This window comes from Panicum hallii, chromosome 9, assembly GCF_002211085.1.
Source record: "Panicum hallii strain FIL2 chromosome 9, PHallii_v3.1, whole genome shotgun sequence".
Lineage (NCBI taxonomy): Eukaryota > Viridiplantae > Streptophyta > Magnoliopsida > Poales > Poaceae > Panicum > Panicum hallii.
The window spans coordinates 10812893-10837569 of NC_038050.1; the positions used below are offsets into that span (position 1 = coordinate 10812893).

The 24677-nt window shown below is 43.9% G+C and overlaps 3 protein-coding genes across 4 annotated transcripts; all 3 read left to right on the forward strand.

Annotated features, from left to right (window-relative positions):
- Window positions 1-434: 434 nt before the first annotated feature.
- On the forward strand, window positions 435-4245 carry LOC112877963 (protein INVOLVED IN DE NOVO 2-like). The gene is made up of 5 exons (XM_025942336.1): window positions 435-617; window positions 1434-2338; window positions 2643-2828; window positions 2953-3640; window positions 4104-4245. The coding sequence occupies exons 1-2, from the start codon at window positions 449-451 to the stop codon at window positions 2204-2206; spliced, it is 942 nt and encodes a 313-aa protein (XP_025798121.1). The 5' UTR covers window positions 435-448; the 3' UTR covers window positions 2207-2338; window positions 2643-2828; window positions 2953-3640; window positions 4104-4245.
- Window positions 4246-5669: 1424 nt separating this feature from the next.
- LOC112875480 (acyl carrier protein 3, mitochondrial) lies at window positions 5670-23734 on the forward strand. Of its 2 annotated transcripts, XM_025939349.1 has the most exons (3): window positions 5670-6048; window positions 8205-8403; window positions 23600-23734. In XM_025939349.1, the coding sequence occupies exons 1-2, from the start codon at window positions 5818-5820 to the stop codon at window positions 8400-8402; spliced, it is 429 nt and encodes a 142-aa protein (XP_025795134.1). In that variant the 5' UTR covers window positions 5670-5817; the 3' UTR covers window position 8403; window positions 23600-23734. The 2 variants fall into 2 exon arrangements, with proteins under 2 accessions (XP_025795134.1, XP_025795133.1); XM_025939348.1 differs by lacking the exon at window positions 23600-23734 and having other exon boundaries at window positions 8205-8520.
- LOC112875481 lies at window positions 23706-24677 on the forward strand. The gene is made up of 3 exons (XM_025939350.1): window positions 23706-23947; window positions 24026-24092; window positions 24198-24677. Exons 1-3 carry the CDS (start codon window positions 23812-23814, stop codon window positions 24340-24342), a joined length of 348 nt encoding a protein of 115 aa, XP_025795135.1. The 5' UTR covers window positions 23706-23811; the 3' UTR covers window positions 24343-24677.

Below are 24677 nucleotides of genomic sequence, written 5' to 3' on the forward strand. Positions count from 1 at the left end.
GAATGAGAGTTTATATATATGAGATTAAAATTGTCTTATTTGTTTTACAGGAGGGGAGCTCATTTTTGATGGGGTAATTAGGAAGAAATTCTGCTTTAAATGAAAACAAATGATCTTAAATATTCATCATAACTTATGATATGATTTCCTAAGTCAAAATCTACGTACCAAATAGAGAATATAAATTTTCTCTTCAACTCTATCTCTTAATTTCCTTCATAAAACTAAAAATCAAACTTCCAAATAAATTCCCTCCATCAAGCTGATTCCTGTACCTCATCCTCTTGTTCAGTTGGCAAACGCACCCTCAATCTTCGTACACGAAGCATACGCCGATACGCGGCGGCAGCGCAAAGCCATCAACGCGGAGGCGCGGCACTCGCTGGGCCTTTTTCTCTCCCTCCCGCAACGGGCTAGGCGATTGGTTTTTCCGCCGCTGCGAGTCCCAATGGAAGACGGAGCGACCGCCGCTGTGCCTGGTAACTCGCGTCGCATTTCCTCCTCCCAGCAGCTTCTCATCACGGTAGAAAATAGAAATACAAAGACTCTCCTCCCACCTCCCGCTCCGTTCCCAGTCCCCGGAACAGAGCACAGGGAGACGGTCGCTGCTGCCAAAGGTGAGAGGATCTCTCTCTCTCTCTCTCTCTCTCTCTCTCTCTCTCTCTCTCTCTCTCTCTCTCTCTCGCACGCACGCACGATCAGTGTCAGATGGAAGGGGAATAGGGGATAGTACAACCAAAAACTCCAGGCTCCTTTTCCCTTGTTATATACTCCTATATTTTTTTTCTTTTCAACCCCCAGGCTGATCAGGGTCTAGGAGCGTTGTCTTCCTGGCTGTTCTCCGAGTTCTTGCGATTTACATCACCAGTCCTCGTGGTAAATTATTCTGATCGCTTTACGACGGCTTTTCTTCTTGATGAATCCCCCCTTTCTTTCTTGCGCGCTTGTGGGTTGGATATGTTGGTTCGTACACAATGGTCTGAGAAGTGAGAACTTCGTGTCGTGGGGATTTCTTTTTCTTTCGTGATGGTATTTCGCGGAATTTGACAATATTCAAAGTAGAGGACTAGCAAATTTTATGAACCAGATGGATATGTTGCAGCATTTCACTAGATTCAGTGTGGAAACGTATAGTAGTCTTCTTCCTCCTGTTCCATATATACAGTTTACTTGTTCCATTCTTGCCCAAATGGTTGTTATCTGTGTTCGGAAGTCTATTTGTAGGCTGCATACATATTTCTATAGGGACAGACTCAAAAGGTAAAAGGAAACATAAAGTTTTCAGAAACTGCTCAGTATTATTAGATCGAAATGCAAAGTTTCAAGCTTAGCTTTTCCATTCAATTTGTAACAGGAAGTGTTTGCTTTACCGATATTACCATTAAGTCAGTTTATAACACTAACATCTTGTTTTTTTATTTGTTCACCCACAGGGTATTTTTCTCACTATCTTCAAATTCCAATGGAGAATTGCTCTGCTGAGGAATCTGATGTTAGCGATTCAGATATACCTGAGTACAAGGAGAAGATCCATGCCCAACTGCAGGCTGGAAAAATGAAAGTTAAGTATGGCGAGAAAGCTTTTCGATGCCCCTTTTGCCCGGGGAAAAAGAAGCAGGATTACAAACTGAAGGAGCTGCTGCAGCATGCATCGGATGTAGGATCTGCTCTTAAGTGCAAGGCCAAGGAGAGGGCATCACATCTTGCACTTGCTATGTATTTGGAGAGGAATTTAGCCAGCTCATCAGGGAACTCATTGCAACTTGCTGTCGTGCCAAAGAATTTAAAGAATGAACAAGATAAGTGCGTATGGCCGTGGATGGGAATTCTGGTTAATTTACCTCCTGGACCGACAGACGGGGATAGGCTAAGCAAACAGCTCTCGCAGTTCAGACCTCTTGAAGTTGCAATTCTTGGGAATCCCAAAGACCGAATACTCTGCGCTATCGTCAAGTTTGCCACGGATTGGAGTGGATTCGATGATGCATTGCACTTTGAAACCCATTTCATACAGAAAAAATATGGTAAGGCAGATTGGAACAAAAGAAACTGTAGAAGGGGCTATCCTTATGGTTATGGATGGTTTGCAAGATTTCATGATTATCACTCACCTGGGCCAATCAGGGAGCATTTAAGAAAAAATGGAGGTCTAAGAAGGTCGGTGACCGGGAACGTGAACGACAACAAGAAATCAAGAGCTGTATAGCCAATTATGTTTGCCAGATAGAGGAGAAGAACAAACATATCTGGAAACTGGAGCAGAAGAAAGATCAAAAGGCCATGGAACTTCGTAGGGTGATGGAGGAGAAAGATCGATTAGTTCAAGAACACAATCATAGTTAGTACAAATACTTCAATTTTTTTTTTACTTTAGAGCATACTGCATACGAAAATGATCATTTACTCTCCACATGTAAATCTTCACGAAATGATCATCATTCTTTCTTGAATATGTAAGAGAACTTTTTCGATAAGGACTTAAGAGAACTGTATATCATTGCAGTAGAGAGAAGAAAGTGAACATGTACGATGCACACCATATACCCAGACACCACACAGCATACCTTATTAAGTTTTATCACAGCATGGTTCATCTTTTCTCACTGAATTTAGTGACACTGCATCCTTTGATTGATGAATAGGGATAACGCACATCCAACAAGTTGCTTATGAAAAAATGAGCAAAATGATCGAGGACAGTCGTAGATTGGATAAAGAACTGATGATCTGGCAACAAAAAAAATGATATTAGACGTCAGGAACTTGAAGACTTAGAATCCGAAAGCAACATTGTGGACAAAACAAAGCTCAAAGAAGACATAGAAAAGGTAGATTTATTTCTGTTTTCCCATCCTATTCTATTTTACGGAGCTTAATACGAATAATAACAACCTTTCCTCTGTCACTAAAGAACTGGATCTGAACTAACATATGCTGTTTAAACTTTTGTAGAATGCAAAAGAGAAGGAGAGTCTTAATTCAGCAATCCAGAAGCAGGTGGAGGCACATAAGGAACTTTTCCGTCTCCTTAAGGAACAAGAATTGCAGGAAGACACAAATGATGCTTTAAGGGTGTTAACCTATCTGGAAAAGCAATTGGATTGTAAACATGAACTTGAACTGGAAAGAGAACAGTTGAATGGGGAGTTAGAGGTTAGGAAGCATATGGGAGCTGAGGAAGATACAAAATTGCAGGAGCAGCTCGATGAGATGCGTAAAAAACTGGTAGAGATAGACGAGGACATAGAGGATGCTAAGGATACTAACCAGACCTGTTTTGATAATGAAAGAATGGCTAGTGAGGATCTGGAAGAGGCCAAGAAAGAGATGATAAGGGTTTGCATGACTATTGACTTGGTTTTCTATTTGTGTTAACTTGTATGTTGAGTCTTTGTTTGTTGAGAACAAATTACTCATATTGCAGGCCTTGGAACAAAGGTCAGGAAAGTTAGGAGCTCGATTGAATATGCTTTTTGGTGTCAAAAGGATGGGCGAGCTTGATCGAAAAGCTTTTCATGATGCATGCAAAGAAATAATAGCAAAAGATGACTTTGATGTGGAGTTCGCACTTATATATTCAAAATGGGAGCATGAGATTTGACAGCCAGAATGGTATACTGATGCTGAAGGAAAGAAGAAGGTAAACCTTTGTTTAGTTGTAATGCTTGATATTATCTGCTGCTCCAGAGCCTTCTCTAGTTCTCGGGTCAAATTCACCAGATATGGTTGGATCTTGGGGCCTTTTTTTTTGCACCAGATTGATACTGGCTTTAACCTAGTTCCTTGCACAGTTACACCTACTTGTTACTTATTTTGATGACTGTTTCTCGTTTAGTAAATCATGATTTATTGCATGTCTGTGCTTTGTCCCTCCTAATGTTTTAAGAAACAGTTCCCAGATTGGGTGCTGTTTGAACCTTAACCGAATGGATTGCACTGCTACCTTGATATTCCCTTATCGAGACAATATTGGACTAGTTGAGAAGTACCTCAACTCATTTTCTTTTGGGTAGGCATTGGTGAACTTCTGTCTACGGTGATAGCGATGTGGTGAAAGATGCTTGTGGTCTAATATTCATTTGACCCTACAGGAAAAAATTCAGGAAGATGATGAGAAGCTGCAAGCTTTAAAATCTGAATTTGGTGAGGAGGCACACGGTTTAGTTGTCAAGGCCCTCCTTGAAATGCATGAGTACAGTCCCTTCGAGAGGGATCCCGTACCCGAGCTGTGGAACCAGAAGGATGGCCGGAAAGTGACGATTCCTGAGGCAGTGGCATACCTGGTGATGCAGTGGAGGACAAACAAGAACAAGAACACCTATCGCTGAGCTAGATCTGCCGAGCCCCTCTTGTGCTGCCAGCTGAAAGCCTGAAAAACGCTGTAGAACCTATTTACTTCTTCTGAGGAGGTTGGCGTTGCTGTGATGGTACCAGTACCGTGTTCTTTGTCTTGACTACTTGTGGTTTGTGAAATGCAAGTGTATGGATGATTTAGTTCTTGTTCTGCTATTGAAGTACATTTTTGTTATGGTACTCCCTTTTTTTTTCGAGAATACGGAGGAGAGCTGCTTATCATTATATTAGGAAAAAGGTACGTGCTCCCTCCATAAAAGATACATGAATGTTTTCTGAATATTTAAGAGATACTAGTAAATATACCCGTGCGTTGCTACCGGAAGCCATATAAATATAACATAGTACGTGTCGTGAGAACTTCAGTCTTTTTCTATTTTACTCATCAAACGCTAAATCTAAACGGTTTTAGACTTTGACTCAACTCAACATACGGTGGTCACCAGATTCCGATTAGAACTTTTATTAGCGGACCAAGGAATTATTGCTTATTTTTTAATAGTAGAGATATAATGCGTCAAACGTAGATGGCTCCCACAAGAAAGAAACTGAAGACGTCGCAGCAGCAATTTTACCTGTTTCCGAAACCAACCTTTCCTAGGGAAGAGGGATTTCGGCAAAATGAAGAAGCAGCTGAAGCTTCAAGTGAGAAGTTGTCCTCATCAATTTTAGACGGATAATAACACAACCCTCATGAACCCTACAGGATGTCTGACGGTCTGAGGGCATCCTGTGGTCTCTACATTTCCCGGGTTTGCACCGCAAAACAATGTGGTCCAGCTAATTTTTGGTGGTGAAAACCCTGCAGCAGCATCCCATGGAATGGCCGAATGGGTTCGATGCTCTGCCAACCTTCCGTAAGCGAAGCATTGAAGACCGTGCACACATCATACACCATGGAGCATCTAAAAAATGCTACCGAACAATTTAAAGTAACAAGAAAAAAACGTGGCTAAAATATCCATAAAACCTTAAACTTTGTTTTAACACTAGTAAATTTTACACAAAATAGACTACACTAAAGAAAAAGCAAAAGGAAAAAAAAGAACTGAGATTCGGCAAAGAAAACAAGCCAACTCCCAACTAGGCCAAGTATACCACCTACCTGGGCCCATAACACAGCTGGAGCGACCACACATACAACCCTGGGCTGAAAGTTGAGCCCCCGTCGCGTGGGTCCGTCGGTCAAAACGAACGAGGACCAACCGCCCGCCGAGACGAAGAAGCATCGGGCCTTGGGCTTCATGATCAGGCCCAAAATCACATTCACATTTTGCCGTTCGGACTCCTTGTCGTCGTCACCTCTCCAGTGTCCACCACGACGCGAGCCGCACGTGAGAGAAGCCGCCGCCGCCTTCCCTTTTGCTGTCGCGGCTTCCAAATTCTTCTTCTTCCTTGCCTCCACCATTCCATCGTCATCTATCGATCTATCCCATCAAATCCCGTGAAGGAATCTAGCGCGAGATGCAAGCTGTGCGAGCCCTTGCGCTGCAGCACCTGCGGCTCCGCGCGCCGCCCTCCGTCGCTGCCCGTGTAGGCGGCTCGGGGCCGGCGGCGGTGGCGCAGTGCTGGTTCGCTCGGGGGATGAGCGCGCCGGCGGACGGCGGCGGAGACGGTGGCTCCGGCTCCGATAGCGCCGTCAGGGCGCGCGTCGTCGAGCTAGTCAGGAAGTTCGACAAGATCGACGCCGACAAGGTGGGCTCTTGCCTTTGCTCTGCTAGTATCTTCATCCTTTTCTCTGTCTCTGTCTCTGTCTTCATGAGCATCTTTGCTCCTACCTCCTGCGGTCCAATTTGTGCAATGTGTGAATGGGATGCAGACATGATGGATGTCAGTGCTTACTTCAATAGTCCAATTTAAGCTCCTAGTTTCGCTAGGATTGTAGTTCAAGTCATCAATGCCAGCAAACATTAAGATTACAGTCAAAGGATTGTTTCTATCCCATGCCCTTGCCATATAGAATGATGCTAGCTCATCTTATCGCTTGTGGCCTTGTGGGTGTTTCTAATTTATGCTTAGTTAGGTTGGCGTGGGTGTGTAGGTATTTGCATATTCTGGTCTTACAGCAGTGAATGGCAGTCAAGAATGAAATGTCCTGGTTGCGGCATGAAGCATTGGAGCTGAGGCTTAATAAGAGAGAAAGTGTGCAGAAATGGACTCATAAATAACTATATAATACAGAACGAGAAGCTAGAACGGATAATGCGTAATGATCTTCTAACACCCTTTTCAGTTCAAGAAAGATGTCTCTAACAATCTACTTTCTGTGAAGTAATGTTACCATGGATTGGATAGTATTGGATACATGTGCCTTTTGCATTTCTAACCGGATCCATGGCATGAGGATAGTCAGAGTATGATTGAGGAAATCATGCCCTTGGTGAACTTGCTATGTGAACTTTTTTTTCTATTGGATATTATACATTTTTTCAGGACTAAAAAATCTTATATAATAATTTTAAATTGATCAGAATTAGAATAGGAAACTTTCACTTCTGCCTGCCAGAAACTGATTGATGCCTCCATTTCCCTTGAATTTGAACTGTCAGAAATCAGCGCACCTCTTCTTAATTGAAAGGCAGAGCTCCTGCCATTTCCTTTTTAAAAAAATGATACAATAAGTGAACAATTTCAAAAAATAAATCAGCATAGCTGCCGAAACAATAAATACTGTCAATATAAAATTTTGGGTATCCTAATTGAGACTGATACATTTGTCTTGTAGCCAGTACCGTGAAATTACTTTCCTTTACCTTGATAAAATGATAAACATGATCAAAAGGGTAGTTACATATAAGAGTTGAATGCCAAGCTTTCATCATAATCGAGTACCTGACAGACAACACCTGATTGCTCACTTGAAACTGTTATGTCCCTCCATAAGATAAAAAAAAGAATCACCTTCTTGAGAAGGATATCCTATTCCAGGACTTGCTTATAACATTCACGATTAGCTCCTTTTTAGTCATATTTTCTTGGTAAGCCAATGCTCTTATGTGCTGTGACGTTCTCTGTGAATCTGCAGCAAAATTTGAAGTTATGATGTTCCATTCCATCTGTTGTCTGAATTCGCTGAATATCCAAGTCACTGAGAGTAACAGAACACATTCTAGTGGAGATGGAAGTGTAAGGAGCATACAAATAGATCGTCACCCTCTGTCACAGATTACTTCCATAGTGTCATGCATGGATATTGGATACTATCTGTCACTGACCATTGCAAGTAGAAATAAAGTCCTGAAAGCTTGTAATATAGTGTATGCAGGATTATCTTTCAGATCGGGTATCTTCAAAACTTTTAACTTGAAAAAGAAATCAAAGATGATTTGGTCCTTCGGCAAGGCCATAAGTTGTTGGCTAACCTGTTTAAATCCAAGACCTAGATTGAGAAGAGCCGCATTCCAACTCTAAGCCAATAGTGCTGGATCTCTCCACATAATTAGGTTGATGAGAGGGCATGTAGGAATACTGGAATAGGAAGAGCGCATTAAGGAAGCAATGATGATTGATAACAGCATAAGTATGTAACAATGGTTGACAATGCTAAGAGTGTTTATCATAGGAGTTTCTTAATTGCTGTTTTGTTTGTTAAATTCTTTCAAAAGTAAAAGCACTAATCAGTTTTAGAGAACATATTTAGGATCATATTGTTTTGCGAGTAGTACGGACAATGGGACATAATTCCTCTTTAAGTGGGTGCAAAGTTGCAAACTACCCTTAATACAGATGATAGGCCATGGAAAATTAGCATTTGCTTATTAAGCAGCACTACAAATTGTACATCAACTGCAGTATCATTGTGTTGTTGGCGTCTAAGCTCTGGCTTACATTTGCCGTGTAAATGCTTGCAGGTGACTGAGATGGCAGATTTCCAAAAGGACCTGAGCTTGGACAGCTTAGACCGGGTGGAGCTTGTTATGGCTTTTGAGCAAGAGTTCTCCATCGAGATCCCTGATGACAAGGCTGACAAGCTTACCTGCTGTGCCGATGTTGCAAAATATATCATATCAGAATCTCAATCCAGTAATAAAAATGCTGGTAGCTCCTGAGGTGCAAACGAAAGCGGTTGCAAAGTTCTTTTTTCTTCTTGTTAAATGGACGAATTTATGATGTGTCTCATTTTAATTGTTTTGCCAGTATGAAAACAAATGCTCTTCCAATTTCTCATATGGTTTTGTTCCTGAAAGTTATCTAGGCCCCTAAGTGGGTTTTGGTGATAAATGATAAAGCACATGTGTATTTAATCGTGTTATTAAGCATGTGTGCAGGTGCTAAAGGTGACTGAGCAAAGCATATAGCAAAGCGTGAACCCTTAAAAAAGATATGAAAAGCGGCGTTCTCGAGTGTACTAAAAGACTAGATTTTATTTTTGAAATTAAGTATAGGAACGCCGTACTATCAAGAGAAACTTTGATCCACTAATATAGATATGGTAGTTGTGCTCAAGAGAACCCACAAAAATATAAGAAGCCATCCCACCACTTAAAAAGGGACTTAAATGTGAAATTCAGTGTCTAACCCGGAGTGTCCGGGTCGCAATCCGGAATGTCTGGATAGAGTGTCCGGAGTATCCGGACGTATACCCGGAGTCTCCGGGTTACTGTTACCGGTCTGCAAAACCCAACTGGTCCGGAGTCTTCGGACTCCCTTGTCCGGAGTATCCGGACATATACCCGGAGTTTCCGGGTACAGCTCTCCCAACGGCTAGTTTCTGGGAGAGGGGGTATAAATACCCCCATACCCCCTCTCATTCTCCCTCTCTTGCTCATTTTCGATCAGAACTGCTGAAAAGCCAAAGAGAGCCCTCTCACTCCCCATTTGCTCCTCTCTTGAGTGATTTTCTTTGGGGTTTGAAGTGAGATTGTTGCAAGAGCTAAGATTGTGCAAGTAAGTCTTGATTTCATCTCTTGAGCATATCATCCAAGTCTAGCCCGTGGATTCTAGTTTATTACTCTTGGAGCTCCAAACTCCTAGACGGTTAGGCGTCGCTTGTGATTGCGTGATTGATTTGTGAGCATCACAGCTGGTTTGTAATCTTCATTCCTCTCCGAGGAATTCATAGTAAGTGACCCTAGGGTTTGAGCGTTGGTCTTACCCTTGGGAGAGGAGCATAGGAGTTCTTGAGCACCGTCTCTTGAATTCTTCCTTAACGGAGACGTAGCTCCTTTGGGAGTGAACTTCGAGAAACAAATTCTGCTTATATTTATGATTATTTGCTTGTGAGACTAACTTTTTAGGGTTTGAGGGCGATCTACTATTATACAAGTCTCAGGAGTAAGACAACTGGTGAGAAACACTTCAGAGGTACCACTAGTCCCTCTAAATTTACTGGATTCAATTTACAGCATTTCTATCTTTGATTTGTAGCAGTTTGTTTCATATCCGGATAGTCCGGACATTATCTCCGGAAACTCCGGACACTATATCCGGAATATCCGGACATATATCCGGAGTATCCGGACACCTGTGTTGCTAACCGTGTTCAAAGTGTTTTTAAGTTGCAGATTAGCCTATTCACCCCCCCTCTAGGTATCTTGAGGTCCTTTCAATTGGTATCAGAGCGAGGTTCTCCATATTTAAAGCTTAACCACTTGAAGAGTTAAGATGTCAAGTGACACTTCATCCAAGGGTCCGGTCGATCCAATGGTTGAAGTCCAGAGGGAGAGGTCATTTGAAAAATCTGAAGACAAGAAAAAGAACAGGCGACAAGAAGAGGAAGAAGAATTGGAAACAACCGACGATGAGATATCATTTCAAGAATGGAAGGCTTGGAAGAAGAAGAAGAAATTGCAAAGAAAGAAAGAAAGATCAGGCACCAAGATTATAATCGAGTCAAGTGATGAGTCGGATAATGGCTACAAGAGAAGATCCTCAAGTTCTTCAAAGGTGAAGAAAAGAGCCGACTATCACCAAGTGGCTCATGACTACACATTTCAAATTTCTAGTGATCACAATGCTTCAATTCACATGGGAAAGCCCCCTTATTTTGATGGAACAGGGTACAATCAATGGAAGACCAAAATGTTTGGTTATTTGAGTGCAAGTCATAAGGATCTTTGAAAAATTATTGAAGTAGGGTGTGAGATCCCGAAAGATGGAGAAGCCACAACGCCCGTGCAAGCATATGTCTTGCAAAGAAATTATCAAGCATTGAACATTCTTCACTCTTCCGTGAGTCTGGAAGAGTTTGACAAAATTGAAGATTCTTCTACCGCCAAGGATGCTTGGGACACACTCCAAGTAAATCATCAAGGGTCAAGAAAAGTCCGAGAATCAAGGATCAAGACTTTGGAAGATGAACTAAGTCTATTCTCCATGAAGAAAGATGAAACCGTTAAGGAGATGTATAACCGCATGAAAAAGATCACCAATCAAATCAAGTCTCTTGGTGGAGACAAATGGGGTGATCGTGAGATAGTGGATAAGCTTTTAACCGTCTACATGGCTAGAGATGTCACATTACCTAGTTTGATAAGAGTGGAGAGGGGTTTCAAGCATTTCACCGCCGAGAATGTTTTTGGAAGAATTGAAGCTCATCATGATCAATTGAAGAGAGTCAAAATAAATCAAGATTTGGCCGATCTACAAGAGCAAGCTGCAAAAAATAATGGGTTGGCTCTTCAAGCTAAGTTGAAAGGCAAGGAAAAGGCAACCCAACCCTCAAAGAATGATGACTCTAGTGATGGTGAAGATGATGAGCTTGATGATGAGCAAATGACATTTTTCATCAAGAACTTTAGAAAAATTCTAAGGAAGAGCAACTTCCGAAATTTTGGCAAGAATAAGAATGAATCAAGAAGAAGATCAAGCAAGCCATGCTTTAGGTGCAAGAAAATCGGACGTTTCATTGCGGATTGTCCGGAGGAAAAGAAGAAGAATAAGAATGCCAAGGAGAGTTCATCCAAGAGGGATAAGCCAAGATATAAAAAGCATGTTGGTGAAGCTCATCTTGGTCAAGAATGGGATTCAAATGAAGAGAGCAACTCCGACAATGAAGATATTGCAACGATGGCATTCAAGACCTTATCTTCACATCAGCAAGCTTATTTGAAGATCTCACCGATGATGAAGATCAAGATCCAATCATGTGCTTCATGGCAAAGAACTCAAAGGTAATATTCTCAAACTCATCGGATGATAAAATAGATAAGAAAGATGAAATTGCTAGTCTCATTAAACAATATGGCAAGAGTGCGACAACTAGAATAATGAAGTTAATAATGAAACTAGATGATCTAGATGAGACTCTTGAATCACAAGAGGAATTGTTTAGGCTTGAGAGAGAAAAATCCGAAACTTTTGAAAAGCACCTTGCTAATGAAAGGAAGGAAAACAAGAGGATTGGAGAATCTCTAAAAGTCAAGGATAACATGCTTCTTGAGGTAGAAGAGTCATTTACTAGTAAAAAGAGGAAAGTGGATGACTTAACTAAAGAACTTCTTTTAGTTGAAGACACTCATGCTAACTTAAAGAGAGACAATGATAAACTTCAAGAAAGCTTAGCAAGCTTGCAAGCCATTAACACGGCACTTGAAGTTAAAGTTAACACTCTCTTAGAAAGTTTCTCTAACACTTGTAAGGCATCTAAGTCATCTAGTCCTTCAACTAGTAATGGTTGTGCACGATGCTTTAATATTGATATTCAAACTTGTGCTACTAACCATGCCGAAATGCAAACCATGAGGAAAGAGATTAGTAGGCTCACTCAATTAGTGCAAGAAGAGGCACCATCTCACAAGGAAGTACTCAAGACAAACCCCTCACCTAGGATAGGTGAGTTTGAGAAGCATACCAAGGGATTTGGATCAAGTTACTTAAGCAAGTATGGATTTTAGAAAGGTAAGGGACTAGGAAAGAATAAAGATGGGACATCTCAAACCATCCCTTATGTCAAGAATAACAAGAAGGCCGCCTTAGGGGCAAGAGGAGGCCTAGTGAACATGACAACTCCCATCCATAAGAGAAGTAGTGAGAAACAAAGGTTAAGTCAAATCAAGTTTATCAAGAGAGGCACAACATGTGATGAAGGTGCCAAAATTGTTGCATCCTCATTGAAGCAAGACAAATTCCAAGCACCCAAGACACTAAAAATATTATCTCAAATGTCATTTTATGCGGATTATGTTTTAACTGGAACCACCATGGTAAAGTGGTTGCTAGATTTGTGGGTCACTGGTCATGGAACACTAAGGTGGAAAGGCATGTGTGGGTACCCAAGGTGCTTCTGACTAACGCTCAAGGACCCAAGTATTGTTGGGTACCTAAAAGAAAGGAATAATCTTGTTTTGTAGGAATACTTCTCCAGTGGATCAACATGGGTGATTGATAGCGGATGCATAAATCATATGACCGGAGAAGGAAGCATGTTTGAAAGTTTGAAGGAATCAAATGATGATCATTACATTACTTTTGCCGGAAATCAAAAGGGAAAAGTACTTGGTACCGGTAACATTGATCTAAACTCAAAATTTTCTCTTTCTAAGATTCTCTTAGTTGAATCTCTTGGGTATAACTTGTTGTCCATATCACAACTTTGTGCATCAGGTTTCAATTGTTTATTTACTAACGAAGGTGTGACCGTTATTAGGAGAAGCGATGGCTCCGTTGCCTTCAAGGGTGTACTCAAGGGAAAGCTTTATCTAGTGAATTTTTCACAAAAAAAGGCTCAACTTGATACATGCTTGGTGGCAAAATTTAGCTTGGGTTGGTTATGGCATCGCCGACTAGCTCATGTTGGGATGAGAAATCTCAACAAGCTCCTAAAGGGGGATCACATTCTAGGATTAACCAATGTTTCTTTTGAGAAAGATCGTATTTGGAGTGCTTGTCAAGCCGGAAAACAAGTTGGTGCTCCTCATCCGTCAAAGAGCATCATCACCACCGTCAAGCCATTTGAACTACTGCATATGGATCTCTTTGGCCCGGTGGCTTACATAAGCATTGGTGGTAACAAATATGGACTTGTCATTGTTGATGATTATTCTCGTTTCACTTGGGTATTATTTTTGCATGACAAAAGTGTAGTGCAAGAGACATTCAAAAAATTTGCAAAATGGCACCGAATTCGAGATCAAGATCAAGAAAGTAAGAAGTGACAATGACACCGAATTTCAAGAACAGCAACGTTGAAGAATTCTTAGAAGAAGAAGGCATTGGGCATGAGTTATCCATTCCATATACTCCACAACAAAATGGAATTGTTGAAAGGAAAAATAGAACTCTCATTGAAGCCGCAAGAACAATGCTTGATGAATATAAGGTCTCGGACCAATTTTGGGCAGAAGCAATCAACACGGCGTGCCACGCTATCAACCGTCTTTATCTACACAAGATCTTGAACAAGACGGCCTACGAGCTTCTACTTGATAAAAAGTCTAATGTGTCATATTTTAGAGTTTTTGGAAATAAGTGCTTCATTCTTAACAAGAAGCCCAAGAACTCTAAATTTGCATCTAAAGTTGATGAAGATTTTCTTCTTGGTTATGCCTCAAATGCTCATGGATATCGTGTCTGCAACAAAACCTCCGGTTGTGTTGAAGTCGCGTGTGACGTGACATTTGATGAATCTAATGGCTCTCAAGAAGAGCAAGTTGATGATGTTGTAGGCATGGAAGAATCACCAAGCAAGGCGATCAAGAAGCTAGCCACTGGTGAAATAAAACCACAAGAACAAGAGGATCAAGATGATGATGATGTGTTGATGTTCAAGGGATCATCTACATCCACTTCCGCAGCGCAACCCGGAAACTCCGGTGATATGTCCGGAGTATCCGGACACAGGGCCGGAGTATCTGGGTTACTGAAGATGAACCGTCATCTCCACATCAAGATCAGTCTCAGGCTGAACAAGAAGTCGAGCCTATCCAACATGAAGCTCAAGTTTCTCATCCAAGAATTCATCAAATTATTCAAAAGGATCATCCCGTAGATAACATCCTTGGAAGCATAAACAAAGGGGTAACTACTCGTTCTCGTTTGGCAACCTTTTGTGAACATTTCTCGTTTGTTTCTTCCTTGGAACCGCTTAAGGTTGAAGAAGCTCTTGATGATCCGGATTGGGTGATGGCCATGCAAGAAGAATTAAACAACTTCACACGGAATGAAGTCTGATCCTTGATAGAAAGACCCAAGCAAAATGTCATTGGAACAAAGTGGGTTTTTCGGAACAAACAAGACGAACATGGCGTGGTGACAAGAAACAAAGCAAGGTTGGTTGCTCAAGGTTTCACACAAATCGAAGGTTTGGATTTTGGTGAGACTTATGCACCCGTAGCTAGGCTTGAGTCAATTCGTATCTTGCTTGCCTTTGCAACTCACCATAATTTCAAGCTATACCAAATGGATGTGAAGAGTGCTTTTCTCAATGGACCAATCTCCGAATTGGTTTATGTTGAGCAACCACTGGGTTTTGAAGATCCTAAACTTCCAAATCACGTCTACAAGCTCCATAAGACGCTCTATGGGCTTAAGCAAACTCGTAGAGCATGGTATGAATGCCTCAAGGATTTTCTCTTAAGGAAAGGCTTTGAGATAGGCAAAGCCGATCCTACTCTTTTCACTCGCAAAGTTGACAAAGAAATTTTTGTGTGCCAAATATATGTCGATGACATTATATTTGGTTCTACTAATCAATCTTGGTGCGAGGATTTTAGTAGGATCATGACGAAGAGATTTGAGATATCCATGATGGGAGAGTTGACAATTTTTCTTGGCTTTCAAATCAAGCAACTCAAGGAAGAAACTTTTATTTGTCAAACCAAGTATACCAAAGATATGTTGAGAAAGTTTGACATGGAGAATGCTAAGCCTATCAAGACACCCATGCCGACTAATGGACATCTCGATCTAAATGAAGATAGTAAGGCCGTAGATCAAAAGGTATATCGCTCCATGATTGGATCCCTTCTTTACCTTTGTGCATCTAGGCCCGGTATCATGCTTAGTGTATGCATAAGTGCAAGGTTTCAAGCTAATCCTAAGGAATGTCATTTTATGGCTGTTAAGAGCATTCTAAGATATTTAGTTTACACTCCGCACCTTGGCTTGTGGTATCCCAAGGGCTCTATTTTCAATCTACTTGGCTACTTCGATTCGGATTATGCCGGTTGCAAAGTAGATAGGAAGAGTACATCGGGGACTTGTCAATTCCTTGGCCGGTCCCTTGTGTCTTGGTGAAGCATCCCCCCCATCAGGGAAGACTTAAAAGTGTTACTTTATCAGTCCCAGGAGGCTGATAACACTTTTATTACATCAGATGGTACATCACCGTACAACTCTTCGCGGTAATGGGCAGTGAAATGCCACTATCGCGAGGATAACCACTAAAACCCACACTACTACACTAGCTACGAAAAGGGGGTCATCAGAGTCTTGCGCCATGCGGAGTTCCAATGGTGACCTCACCCACAGGCAAGACTGGGTGCAGGACGGAACCCTACTCGACGTCTTCAGGGACGTAATCTGGATCTTCCACTGTAAAAGTAAGAAATGGGGTGAGTACGAACGTACTCAGCAAGTTCAATCACACCCACGGAGGAGATATAACAGAAATAAATGCACAGGTTAATCCAAGGATAAGGTTATGGTTTTATTTGTGGAAAAAACTCGGTTTTATGCAAAGATTCGTTTAAAATATTTTCAAAACAAGTTTTCAAATACCAAAGAGCACGCGCTGTTGATCCACACAAGATCCGAACTTTAAGCTGCTACCGGACTCCCCGTTCATCGTAGCCCACGGCACAACTGCCGGACATTTTCCAAATAACACACACGCCAATCCCAGAGAAACACTAGTTATGTGGCCACACCGTAACTTGCCCAATACCGTGGGCACGGCTATTCGAATAGATTTTAACTCTGTAGAGGTGTGCAACTTTACCCACAGGTGGGGTACCACAGCACGAACACCTTAGTGCTAGTGCAGATCCCATCAAAGCCCTTACCCACCTTAGCTAGACCTGACTAGCCACCACGGGATCTATCAAGGGGTCATTTGACCTATCACCGAGGTTTAACCGGGGCATAAGTCACACAGAGCTTATCCCGTCTCCTTGATCACCCGTTGCTCCCAGCTCTCCTGATGGCTAACAGACTAGCTAGTGGGGTTAGGCTAAGCCGCTGCCCATACAACGGTCAAGTGGTTTGCACGACGGGAAGCTAGGTGAGACGACACATCAACTCGGTCCTTAGGGGTGACAAGATGGATATCTCCCTTCCTCGCTCAACCACACAGGTACGAGCACACCAACGGCAAATCACACAGAAATGCCATCCATCCCGTCTAACTCGTCTTTCAAAACACATTTTATCCCTTCCCACACACACACACTTTCTTTATAAAACCAGGTGGTCAAGGTATGGATATCACAAACAAGGGTGGCTATCCTACCATGTTTTCAGTAAGCAAATCCATGCCATTTTATAAAGCAGGCCACTGGGTTGTGTTTATAAAAACTAGGACAGAAACATGCATCAAAGGGTGGAGTTGAACTTGCCATCGTCAAGTCCTTGCGGGAGGTCCTGATCGAAGCACTGTCCCTCGGGTTCGGGGTCGCAGAACTGGTCCTCGTTCGCTTGATCACACTCGGGAACTTCCTCGTTCACTCCGTGTCCTACGATGCAAACAAACAGGCATACAATCAAGCGAAAGAACTAAAAGCTTTTATCGTTGAGCTTGAATCGGAAATAATTTAGTTACGGAGGTAGGGGTAATATTTTTAGATGGTTTCTTAATGGCATGGCTAGAACTATACTAGAAAGGGCGTGGTAAAGTTTTGGGTCGATCGGATATCGTTTCGCACATAAAATGACGAGGTAAAGAGGGGTTCAGGGGTTAAACAGGGGCCCAGGGGCTTATTTGTAAATTTTCTGGAAAGGGGGTTTGTTTGTGAATTCTAGAAACATTGGGGGTACGACAAAAAGTATGAGGGGTCTCTTTGAAAATAAATCTACATAGTGGAAGGGTCTTGTTTGGAAAAATATAAAAGAGGGGGGGCTCTTCCCGCAAAAGTGTACAAAGGGTGGGGGCTCTCAATCGGATAGGGGAAATGGGAGGGGCTTAAGGGCAAAATTGCCCCTTTCTTCCTCCCCTTGCCAGCAGGAAACAGAGGAGGGGAGGGGGAGCTCGGCGCCGGCCCAATCCGGCGGCCTAGGGCCTAATAGCGGCTAGGGATTGGGGGGAAAGAGAGAGGGGGAGGAGGGGGGCCCATTCCTAGCCTCACCTCGGGCGGGGGTGGCGCGAGGCGGCCGGCCGATGGGGCGGGCGGCGGCGGGCGGTGCGGCACAGGCGGGGCGGCGAGCGCGGCCTAGGGAGAGGGCAGGGGCGGCGGTGGAAGTTGTGGGGGAGGTGGCGGCTGCACGGGGGCCTATTTATAGGCGGCCGAGCGGGCGGGCGGATGGTGGCCGGCGGAGCGGCTCCGGGGCGGCCATTAATGGCGCCCGGGGTCGCGACGCGGCGTGCGGCGGGGCGCAGGCGCCGAGGGCGGCGTCGAGCACGTGGGGAGGAGGGGCTGGCGCTGTGCGGTACAGGGGCGGCACGGGCGGCGAGGCCAGGGCGGCAGTGGCGGGCGGCGCGGGGGCCGTGCGGTTGCGTGCCGTGGCCGTGCGCGTGGATCGCGTGCGCGCGCGGTCCGGCGGTGCGCGCGCGTACGGCGGCGTGCGCGCGAGGGCGGGGCGGCGTGGCCGGGGCTAGAGGCCGGGCGGCGCGGCTCGGGAGCTCGGGAGCAGGGGAAGGAGGGAGGAGCAGGAAGGAAGAAAGGAGAAAAGAAAAGGGAGGGAAGGAAGAAAAAGGAAAAAGGAAAAAAAGAAAAGGGAAGGGAAGGAAAAGAGAGGGAAAAAAAAGAAAAGGAAAAAGGGAAAAGAAAAGAGGAAAGAAATGGTGTGAAAAAGAAAAAAGAAAATTTAACGCGCGCCGGCGGTATTCGCGGCGGCGACCGCACGGCGAAATTCGCGGCGGCGACCGCGGCTCGCGCGCGCGTCGTTCGCGCGCTGCGCGAAGAGTTAAAGGTGACGTGACCGCGATTGGATTCGGGTGTCGGCTTCGGCTCCCGGGGAGTTAGGGTTTCGACAAAACGGTTCTTGAAAATGAAAATTTTAGCGTGTAATTTATGGGTAAGTTTTCGGGATGTCACACTTGGAGTTCCAAGAAATAAAATTCCATTGCCTTATCCGCTGCCGAAGCCGAATATGTTGCTGCAGGTGCTTGTTGTGCACAATACTTTGAATGAAATCCACCTTAAGCGACTTTGGTTGTAAGTTTAGTAAGATTCCACTCTTGTGTGACAATGAGAGTGCAATCAAGCTAGCTAACAACCCCATTAACCACTCAAGAACCAAACACATTGATATAATGCACCATTTCTTGAGAGACCATGAGGCCAAAGAAGATATCGTTTTAAGTCATGTGAGCACCGATAAACAACTAGCCGATATCTTCACTAAACCACTTGATGAGCAAAGGTTTTATACCTTGAGGAGTGAGCTAAATATTTTGGATTCTCGTAATTTAGTTTGAGATCATGTACATGTTTGAGTGCTATAGAGAAATCGCTTTTGAAAAATCTACTAGAATTGCTAGGAGTGTGATTTTCAAAATAATTTGAATCTTTTCTTGCTTACTTGAGACTATTGTTCCCATTATTGATTGTTAGCTAGTCTCAAGTTAAGTGAGCCTCTCACATTACTAGATCTCTCACATCAAAATTCAATCCTATCCTCATTGAAATCCATCTCAGGCTTAAGGGGAGCCGGATATTCCGGACATACGTCCGGATACTCCGGACATCCGGATACTCCAGACATATGTCCGGATACTCCGGATGGTAAAACCATCCTATATATACCGCGGGGGGTCGGTCAAAAACGGTTCTATCTCTTATTTTTTCACCTCCACCGCGCCTCACCTCCTCTCCACTGCCTCCCTCTCGCCCAAGGGGCAATTTCCACCATCTCAACCCATAAGGATTGCAAATCGTTGAAGGAAGTGCTCTCTGTCGTCCGAAATCTCCGGAGAACGCTTTGGATTTGGAGTTTCCCGCGTTTTTCTCTTCATCAAGATATTCAAACTTCAAATCGTCGGATCTCTCAATGTAGTGGTCAAAACTAGATATCCTTCGGGGCATTATCTTCCCTCATGTGTAGCAGCTTGTGCCCCAAATTTCATTCAAATCCCATGGGCAAATCTCTAGATTTCATGAAAATAGGATTCATATGTCGATGCCCGGAGACTCTGGATAGACTGTCCGGATACTCCGGATAGTGTGGCCGGAGTATCCGGACATATATCCGGACTCTCCGGATTATCAGAAATCCAGCCAGCACATCTCTTTTCTATTGCCTCTAGATTGCTCCTAATCGATATATCCTATGTCCAGGCTATGGGACGTGAGCGTGCACCTGCTTCTTCCGGTCAGAGGCGGAAAAAAATGCCGTCATGATCCTCAAATCCAAGAGGAGGAAGTTTCACCTCCTAGTCCTCCTTCAAGAGAACTTCGTCCTCGTCACTGTCCTGGCAAAGAGCCTGCTGGAAGCAGCTCACAAGCACGTCCACCTCGTCAAGCTCCATATATGATGCCAAGCATGGCTGTGCCTCCTCCTTCTCGGGCCAATCCATCAAGACGGGGAATTGCTTGGGAAATCTGCCCTCGCACTCCTCCACGTCTTCAAGTCTAATATCCACAAGATCAACGCCAATATCCTAGGTGCCCAAAGCTTGCCCGTTCTCAAATTCTCACTGAGTTTACTGCTTCCATGGGAAGGAACTACTTCAAGCAAACTGTGGCTCTCACCGATGCACGTAAGGAGGATGTGTACAAGTATGAGAAGGCCAAGAACTTGAAAAGAAGATTTTGGTGTCAGTTGCATCAAGATTTCTACTCCTCAGTTGTCATGCGCAAGGGCAAAGCTCCTATTGTCCCTTGCAAGTATGTTGACTGGACTTATTTTGAGAAGATGAATGATCCATTTTTCAATCAAGCTATTGCAAAGTGCAAGGAATTTGGACTCTATGACATCATGGGATTTCGGTATGATTGGAATGAGGAGATTCTTGCTCAATTTCACTCCTCTCTATTTTATGATGCAAGGCAAGTTGCCTTCTTTTGGACCACCGAGGGAGTGAAATATGGAGTTGACTACATGACATTCTCTAGACTCCTTGGACTTAGCTCAGAGGATGAGAAGAGGGATCCTATTCATGTAGAACATCAGTTAAAGCCAAGTCAATTACCGGCTCTTTTCTACAACCCTATTCTAGCAGAAGCCGGCAATGCAAGCACTCTTCAACCCTTCTACTACACCATGAACCAATTCTTTCGTACCACCATTGATGCTAAGGATGGTGATGCCACTGCTCTTAGATACTTTGCTTGCAATCTTCTTGCCCGTGTTATGCTCGGTGGGCGACCCTTCTCCATTATGGACTTTATTTGGAATGAGTTAAGGAGGACGATGAATGATCCACATAAATTTCTACCAACTGCTCCTTACATCATGTATATGATTGAGAGGGTTACCAAGGTCACATTTCCTAAGAATTGCAAGCATGCCGCTCTACATCTTCGTCCTCGGTCCGGTGATGCACCGCACGCCCCTCCTCTTCATGCCGGTGCTACAAGAAACCCGAGGTTTGACCCAGCTCCATCTTATTCGGGTCCATCTTCTTCTCGCCGTGGTCACCATGATTCCTTTATCAAGAGGGCCCTTAAGAGCATCTTCTGCATGTGCAAGACTGCAACGCAAGAGATAAATGAAAACCGTCGTGACATTATTGAGATTAAGAGTCACTTGGGGCTTCCGGCGGATCCATACCATGAGTTGCTTGAGTTTGATGACCCATTTGCCGAATGGGATGCTGCGGATGAGGCCGCCATTGCTGCTGCTCATGCTCCTCTTCCTCGCCCACGTCAGCGCACCCGTGCCCCTACACGATCCCGTCGCTCTCCTTCTCGTGGCCAAGAGATATTTGATGAAGAGGAAGAGACCGAGGAAGAAGCACCTCCAAACTACCGCGAAATCCCCGACTCGGATGAGGATGAGGATACCTCCGATGAGGATGCCCAAGATGATGATGAGTAGAGACTTTCTTGCCACTTTTCATTTCCTTTTTGGCACTTGATGACAAAGGGGGAGTGAAAATATCATTTATGTACTCATTTGAGTTTTGTGTATCAAACTTTAACTATGTGGTGTGAGAAATTTTGTAATGTGTGCTACCCTGTTGTTTACTAGTTTGATGTTTGTTCTTAAGGATGGGTTGATAGTGTGATCTTATCTTGATTGTGATGAACTGTTATTTTTATGTGTTCTGTGCTGATGGTCCGGATACTCCGGAAATACTTCCGGATACTCCGGACACATGGTCCGGAGTCTCCGGATTTATACCCGGAGTCTCCGAGTTCTGTTGTTCAAACACTAGTTTTTCTTGATTGTATGACATGACATTTGCATCACACGCTATTTCAGCACACATCTGCTCACCCCACTGTAGAATGTATAAAGAGTTCCATATCTTCTTCTAATATGCCAACCTTGACTTTAGAGAAGTCAATTTAAAATTCAAATTCATGGCATACATTAAGGGGGAGCTCTTTACGTGCTTAAGATTGCATTTTTATGGTTATCAAATGAGATACATGTGGGTTGTCATCAATCACCAAAAAGGGGGAGATTGAAAGTTATCTAGGCCCCTAAGTGGGTTTTGGTGATAAATGACAAAGCACATGTATATTTAATCGTGTTATTAAGCATGTGCGCAAGTGCTAAAGGTGACTGAGCAAAGCATATAACAAAGCGTGAACCCTCAAGAAGGATATGAAAAGCGGCGTTCTCGAGTGTACTAAAAGACTAGATTTTATTTTTGAAATTAAATATAGGAACGCCGTACTATCAACAGGAACTTTGATCCACTAGTGTAGATATGGTAGTTGTGCTCAAGAGAACCCACAAAAACATAAGAAACCATCCCACCACTTAAAAAGGGACTTAAATGTGAAATTCAGTGTCTAACCCGGAGTGTCCGGGTCGCAATCCGGAATGTCCGGATAGAGTGTCCGGAGTATCCGGACGTATACCCGGAGTCTCCGGGTTACTGTTACCGGTCTGCAAAACCCAACTGGTCCGGAGTCTTCGGACTCCCTTGTCCGGAGTATCCGGACATATACCCAGAGTTTCCGGGTACCGCTCTCCCAACGGCTAGTTTCTGGGAGAGGGGTATAAATACCCCCATACCCCCTCTCATTCTCCCTCTCTTGCTCATTTTCGACCAGAACTGCTGAAAAGCCAAAGAAAGCCCTCTCACTCCCCATTTGCTCCTCTCTTGAGTGATTTTCTTTGGGGTTTGAAGTGAGATTGTTGCAAGAGCTAAGATTGTGCAAGTAAGTCTTGATTTCATCTCTTGAGCACATCATCCAAGTCTAGCCCGTGGATTCTAATTTATTACTCTTGGAGCTCCAAGCTCCTAGACGGTTAGGCGTCGCTTGTGATTGCGTGATTGATTTGTGAGCATCACAGCTGGTTTGTAATCTTCATTCCTCTCCGAGGAATTCATAGTAAGTGACCCTAGGGTTTGAGCGTTGGTCTTACCCTTGGGAGAGGAGCATAGGAGTTCTTGAGCACCGTCTCTTGAATTCTTCCTCAACGGAGACGTAGCTCCTTTGGGAGTGAACTTCGGGAAACAAATTCTGCTTATATTTATGATTATTTGCTTGTGAGACTAACTTTTTAGGGTTTGAGGGAGATCTACTATTATACAAGTCTCAGGAGTAAGACAACTGGTGAGAAACACTTCAGAGGTACCACTAGTCCCTCTAAATTTACTGGATTCAATTTACATTATTTCTATTTTTGATTTGTAGCAGTTTGTTTCATACCCGGATAGTCCGGACATTATCTCCGAAAACTCCGGACATTATATCCGGCGGAGTATTCGGACACCTGTGTTGCTAACCGTGTTCAAAATGTTTTTAAGTTGCAGATTAGCCTATTCACCCCCCTCTAGACATCTTGAGGTCCTTTCAGTTCCGTGAGAATCTTTTAGCCAGGTCGTGTTTGTTACCAAGGAAGGTTTTTGTGCTGATCATGGTTGCAGCATTTTGCTAATCAGAATACTGAATTCAATCAATTTAAGTTAATATTTTCTGTTCTGTTTAGAATGGAAAAAGAAATGAAGCATTCTTACTGCAGTCTGCAGTGAACTTTTTGGTTTCTTCCGTCTGATATTCAGAATATTTCCGATTTGTGATATTGTCAGCCACCAACTGGATGGCATGAGAGGTGGTGCCATATGGCTGGACCACGTCACTGCAACCTGTGAACCGTGGCCTGTGCTATGGAAGAGAATGAGCCAGGATAGCACCCGCCTTATCCTTTCCTCTTGCTCCTGGACGCCAGTCACATGCACGCCTACATCATGTGATGCGCATGAGGTAGGAGAGTTCTTTTCAATTCCACGAAAACCCAGCCATGGCCAAGGTAGCTCCCTCCCTCCTCGCCGTCAGCAGCGGCGCTGCCTTCACCGCCCAGCCATCGCCCAGGAAAGGTGCCAGTTTGTTCCGCGATCGCGTCGTCAGCAGGCGTGCCAGGATATCAGCTAAGCTCGGTATGGTTCCTCAATCCTCCCTAGCTCTTTTATTTTTGCTCTGTGAAACAAGGCTGATTGGGAGAGTGAAGCACGCAGGTGGAGATGGGGAGCTGAAGCCTCCAGGCAAGAAGAAGTTCATCACCAGGGACGAGGAGCCGGAACAGTAAGCAGTGAAGCTCACCTCTCCATAAAGCTTATGCAACCCTGCGTTCTCCTCAGAGCAGCCTGTGACTGATTCACTCACTCCATGCGGGATGATGGAATGCAGGTACTGGCAGACTGCGGGGGAGAGGGAGGGTGAGAACCCCATGAAGACGCCCCTGCCCTACATCATCATCTTCGGCATGTCCACCCCCTTCGTCATCCTCGCCATCGCCTTTGCCAATGGCTGGATCAAGGTCCCTGTACGATGAAACCATGTCATCGCGCGATCAGATTTTTGGAAGCTTCCAGCCAAACACCTTGTCACTTCCTGCCCTCTCCAGCGAGAGCCCTGCGAGTTTTTACCTTCATAGAGATAAAGAGTCAATGCTTTGTAAAGCACAATATCAATCTTCCGTTCTTCACACAAGACAAGGTTTGTACCATCAGCAGCTGTCAGGAACAATCACATGTCCAACTATGTCTTGGTTTCCGGTAGACCTCAACTGATTCTGCTATACAAATGGCATATACTGTATCTAAAATAAGCTAATGTTCAGTCCATCCCGTGTTCAAGGTCAATGAATTGCCCAGAAAAGGTGTAAAA

What these genes read in the sequence shown, in the direction of transcription:
- LOC112877963 (XM_025942336.1), top strand. Translation starts at nt 449, where the DNA reads ATGGAAGACGGAGCGACCGCCGCTGTGCCTGGTAACTCGCGTCGCATT. An exon ending in GACGGTCGCTGCTGCCAAAG is followed by an intron (nt 618 to 1,433) that starts GTGAGAGGATCT and finishes GTTCACCCACAG; the next exon opens with GGTATTTTTCTCACTATCTT.
- LOC112875480 (XM_025939349.1), top strand. Translation starts at nt 5,818, where the DNA reads ATGCAAGCTGTGCGAGCCCTTGCGCTGCAGCACCTGCGGCTCCGCGCG. An exon ending in ACAAGATCGACGCCGACAAG is followed by an intron (nt 6,049 to 8,204) that starts GTGGGCTCTTGC and finishes AAATGCTTGCAG; the next exon opens with GTGACTGAGATGGCAGATTT.
- LOC112875481 (XM_025939350.1), top strand. Translation starts at nt 23,812, where the DNA reads ATGGCCAAGGTAGCTCCCTCCCTCCTCGCCGTCAGCAGCGGCGCTGCC. An exon ending in CAGGATATCAGCTAAGCTCG is followed by an intron (nt 23,948 to 24,025) that starts GTATGGTTCCTC and finishes TGAAGCACGCAG; the next exon opens with GTGGAGATGGGGAGCTGAAG. An exon ending in AGGGACGAGGAGCCGGAACA is followed by an intron (nt 24,093 to 24,197) that starts GTAAGCAGTGAA and finishes GATGGAATGCAG; the next exon opens with GTACTGGCAGACTGCGGGGG.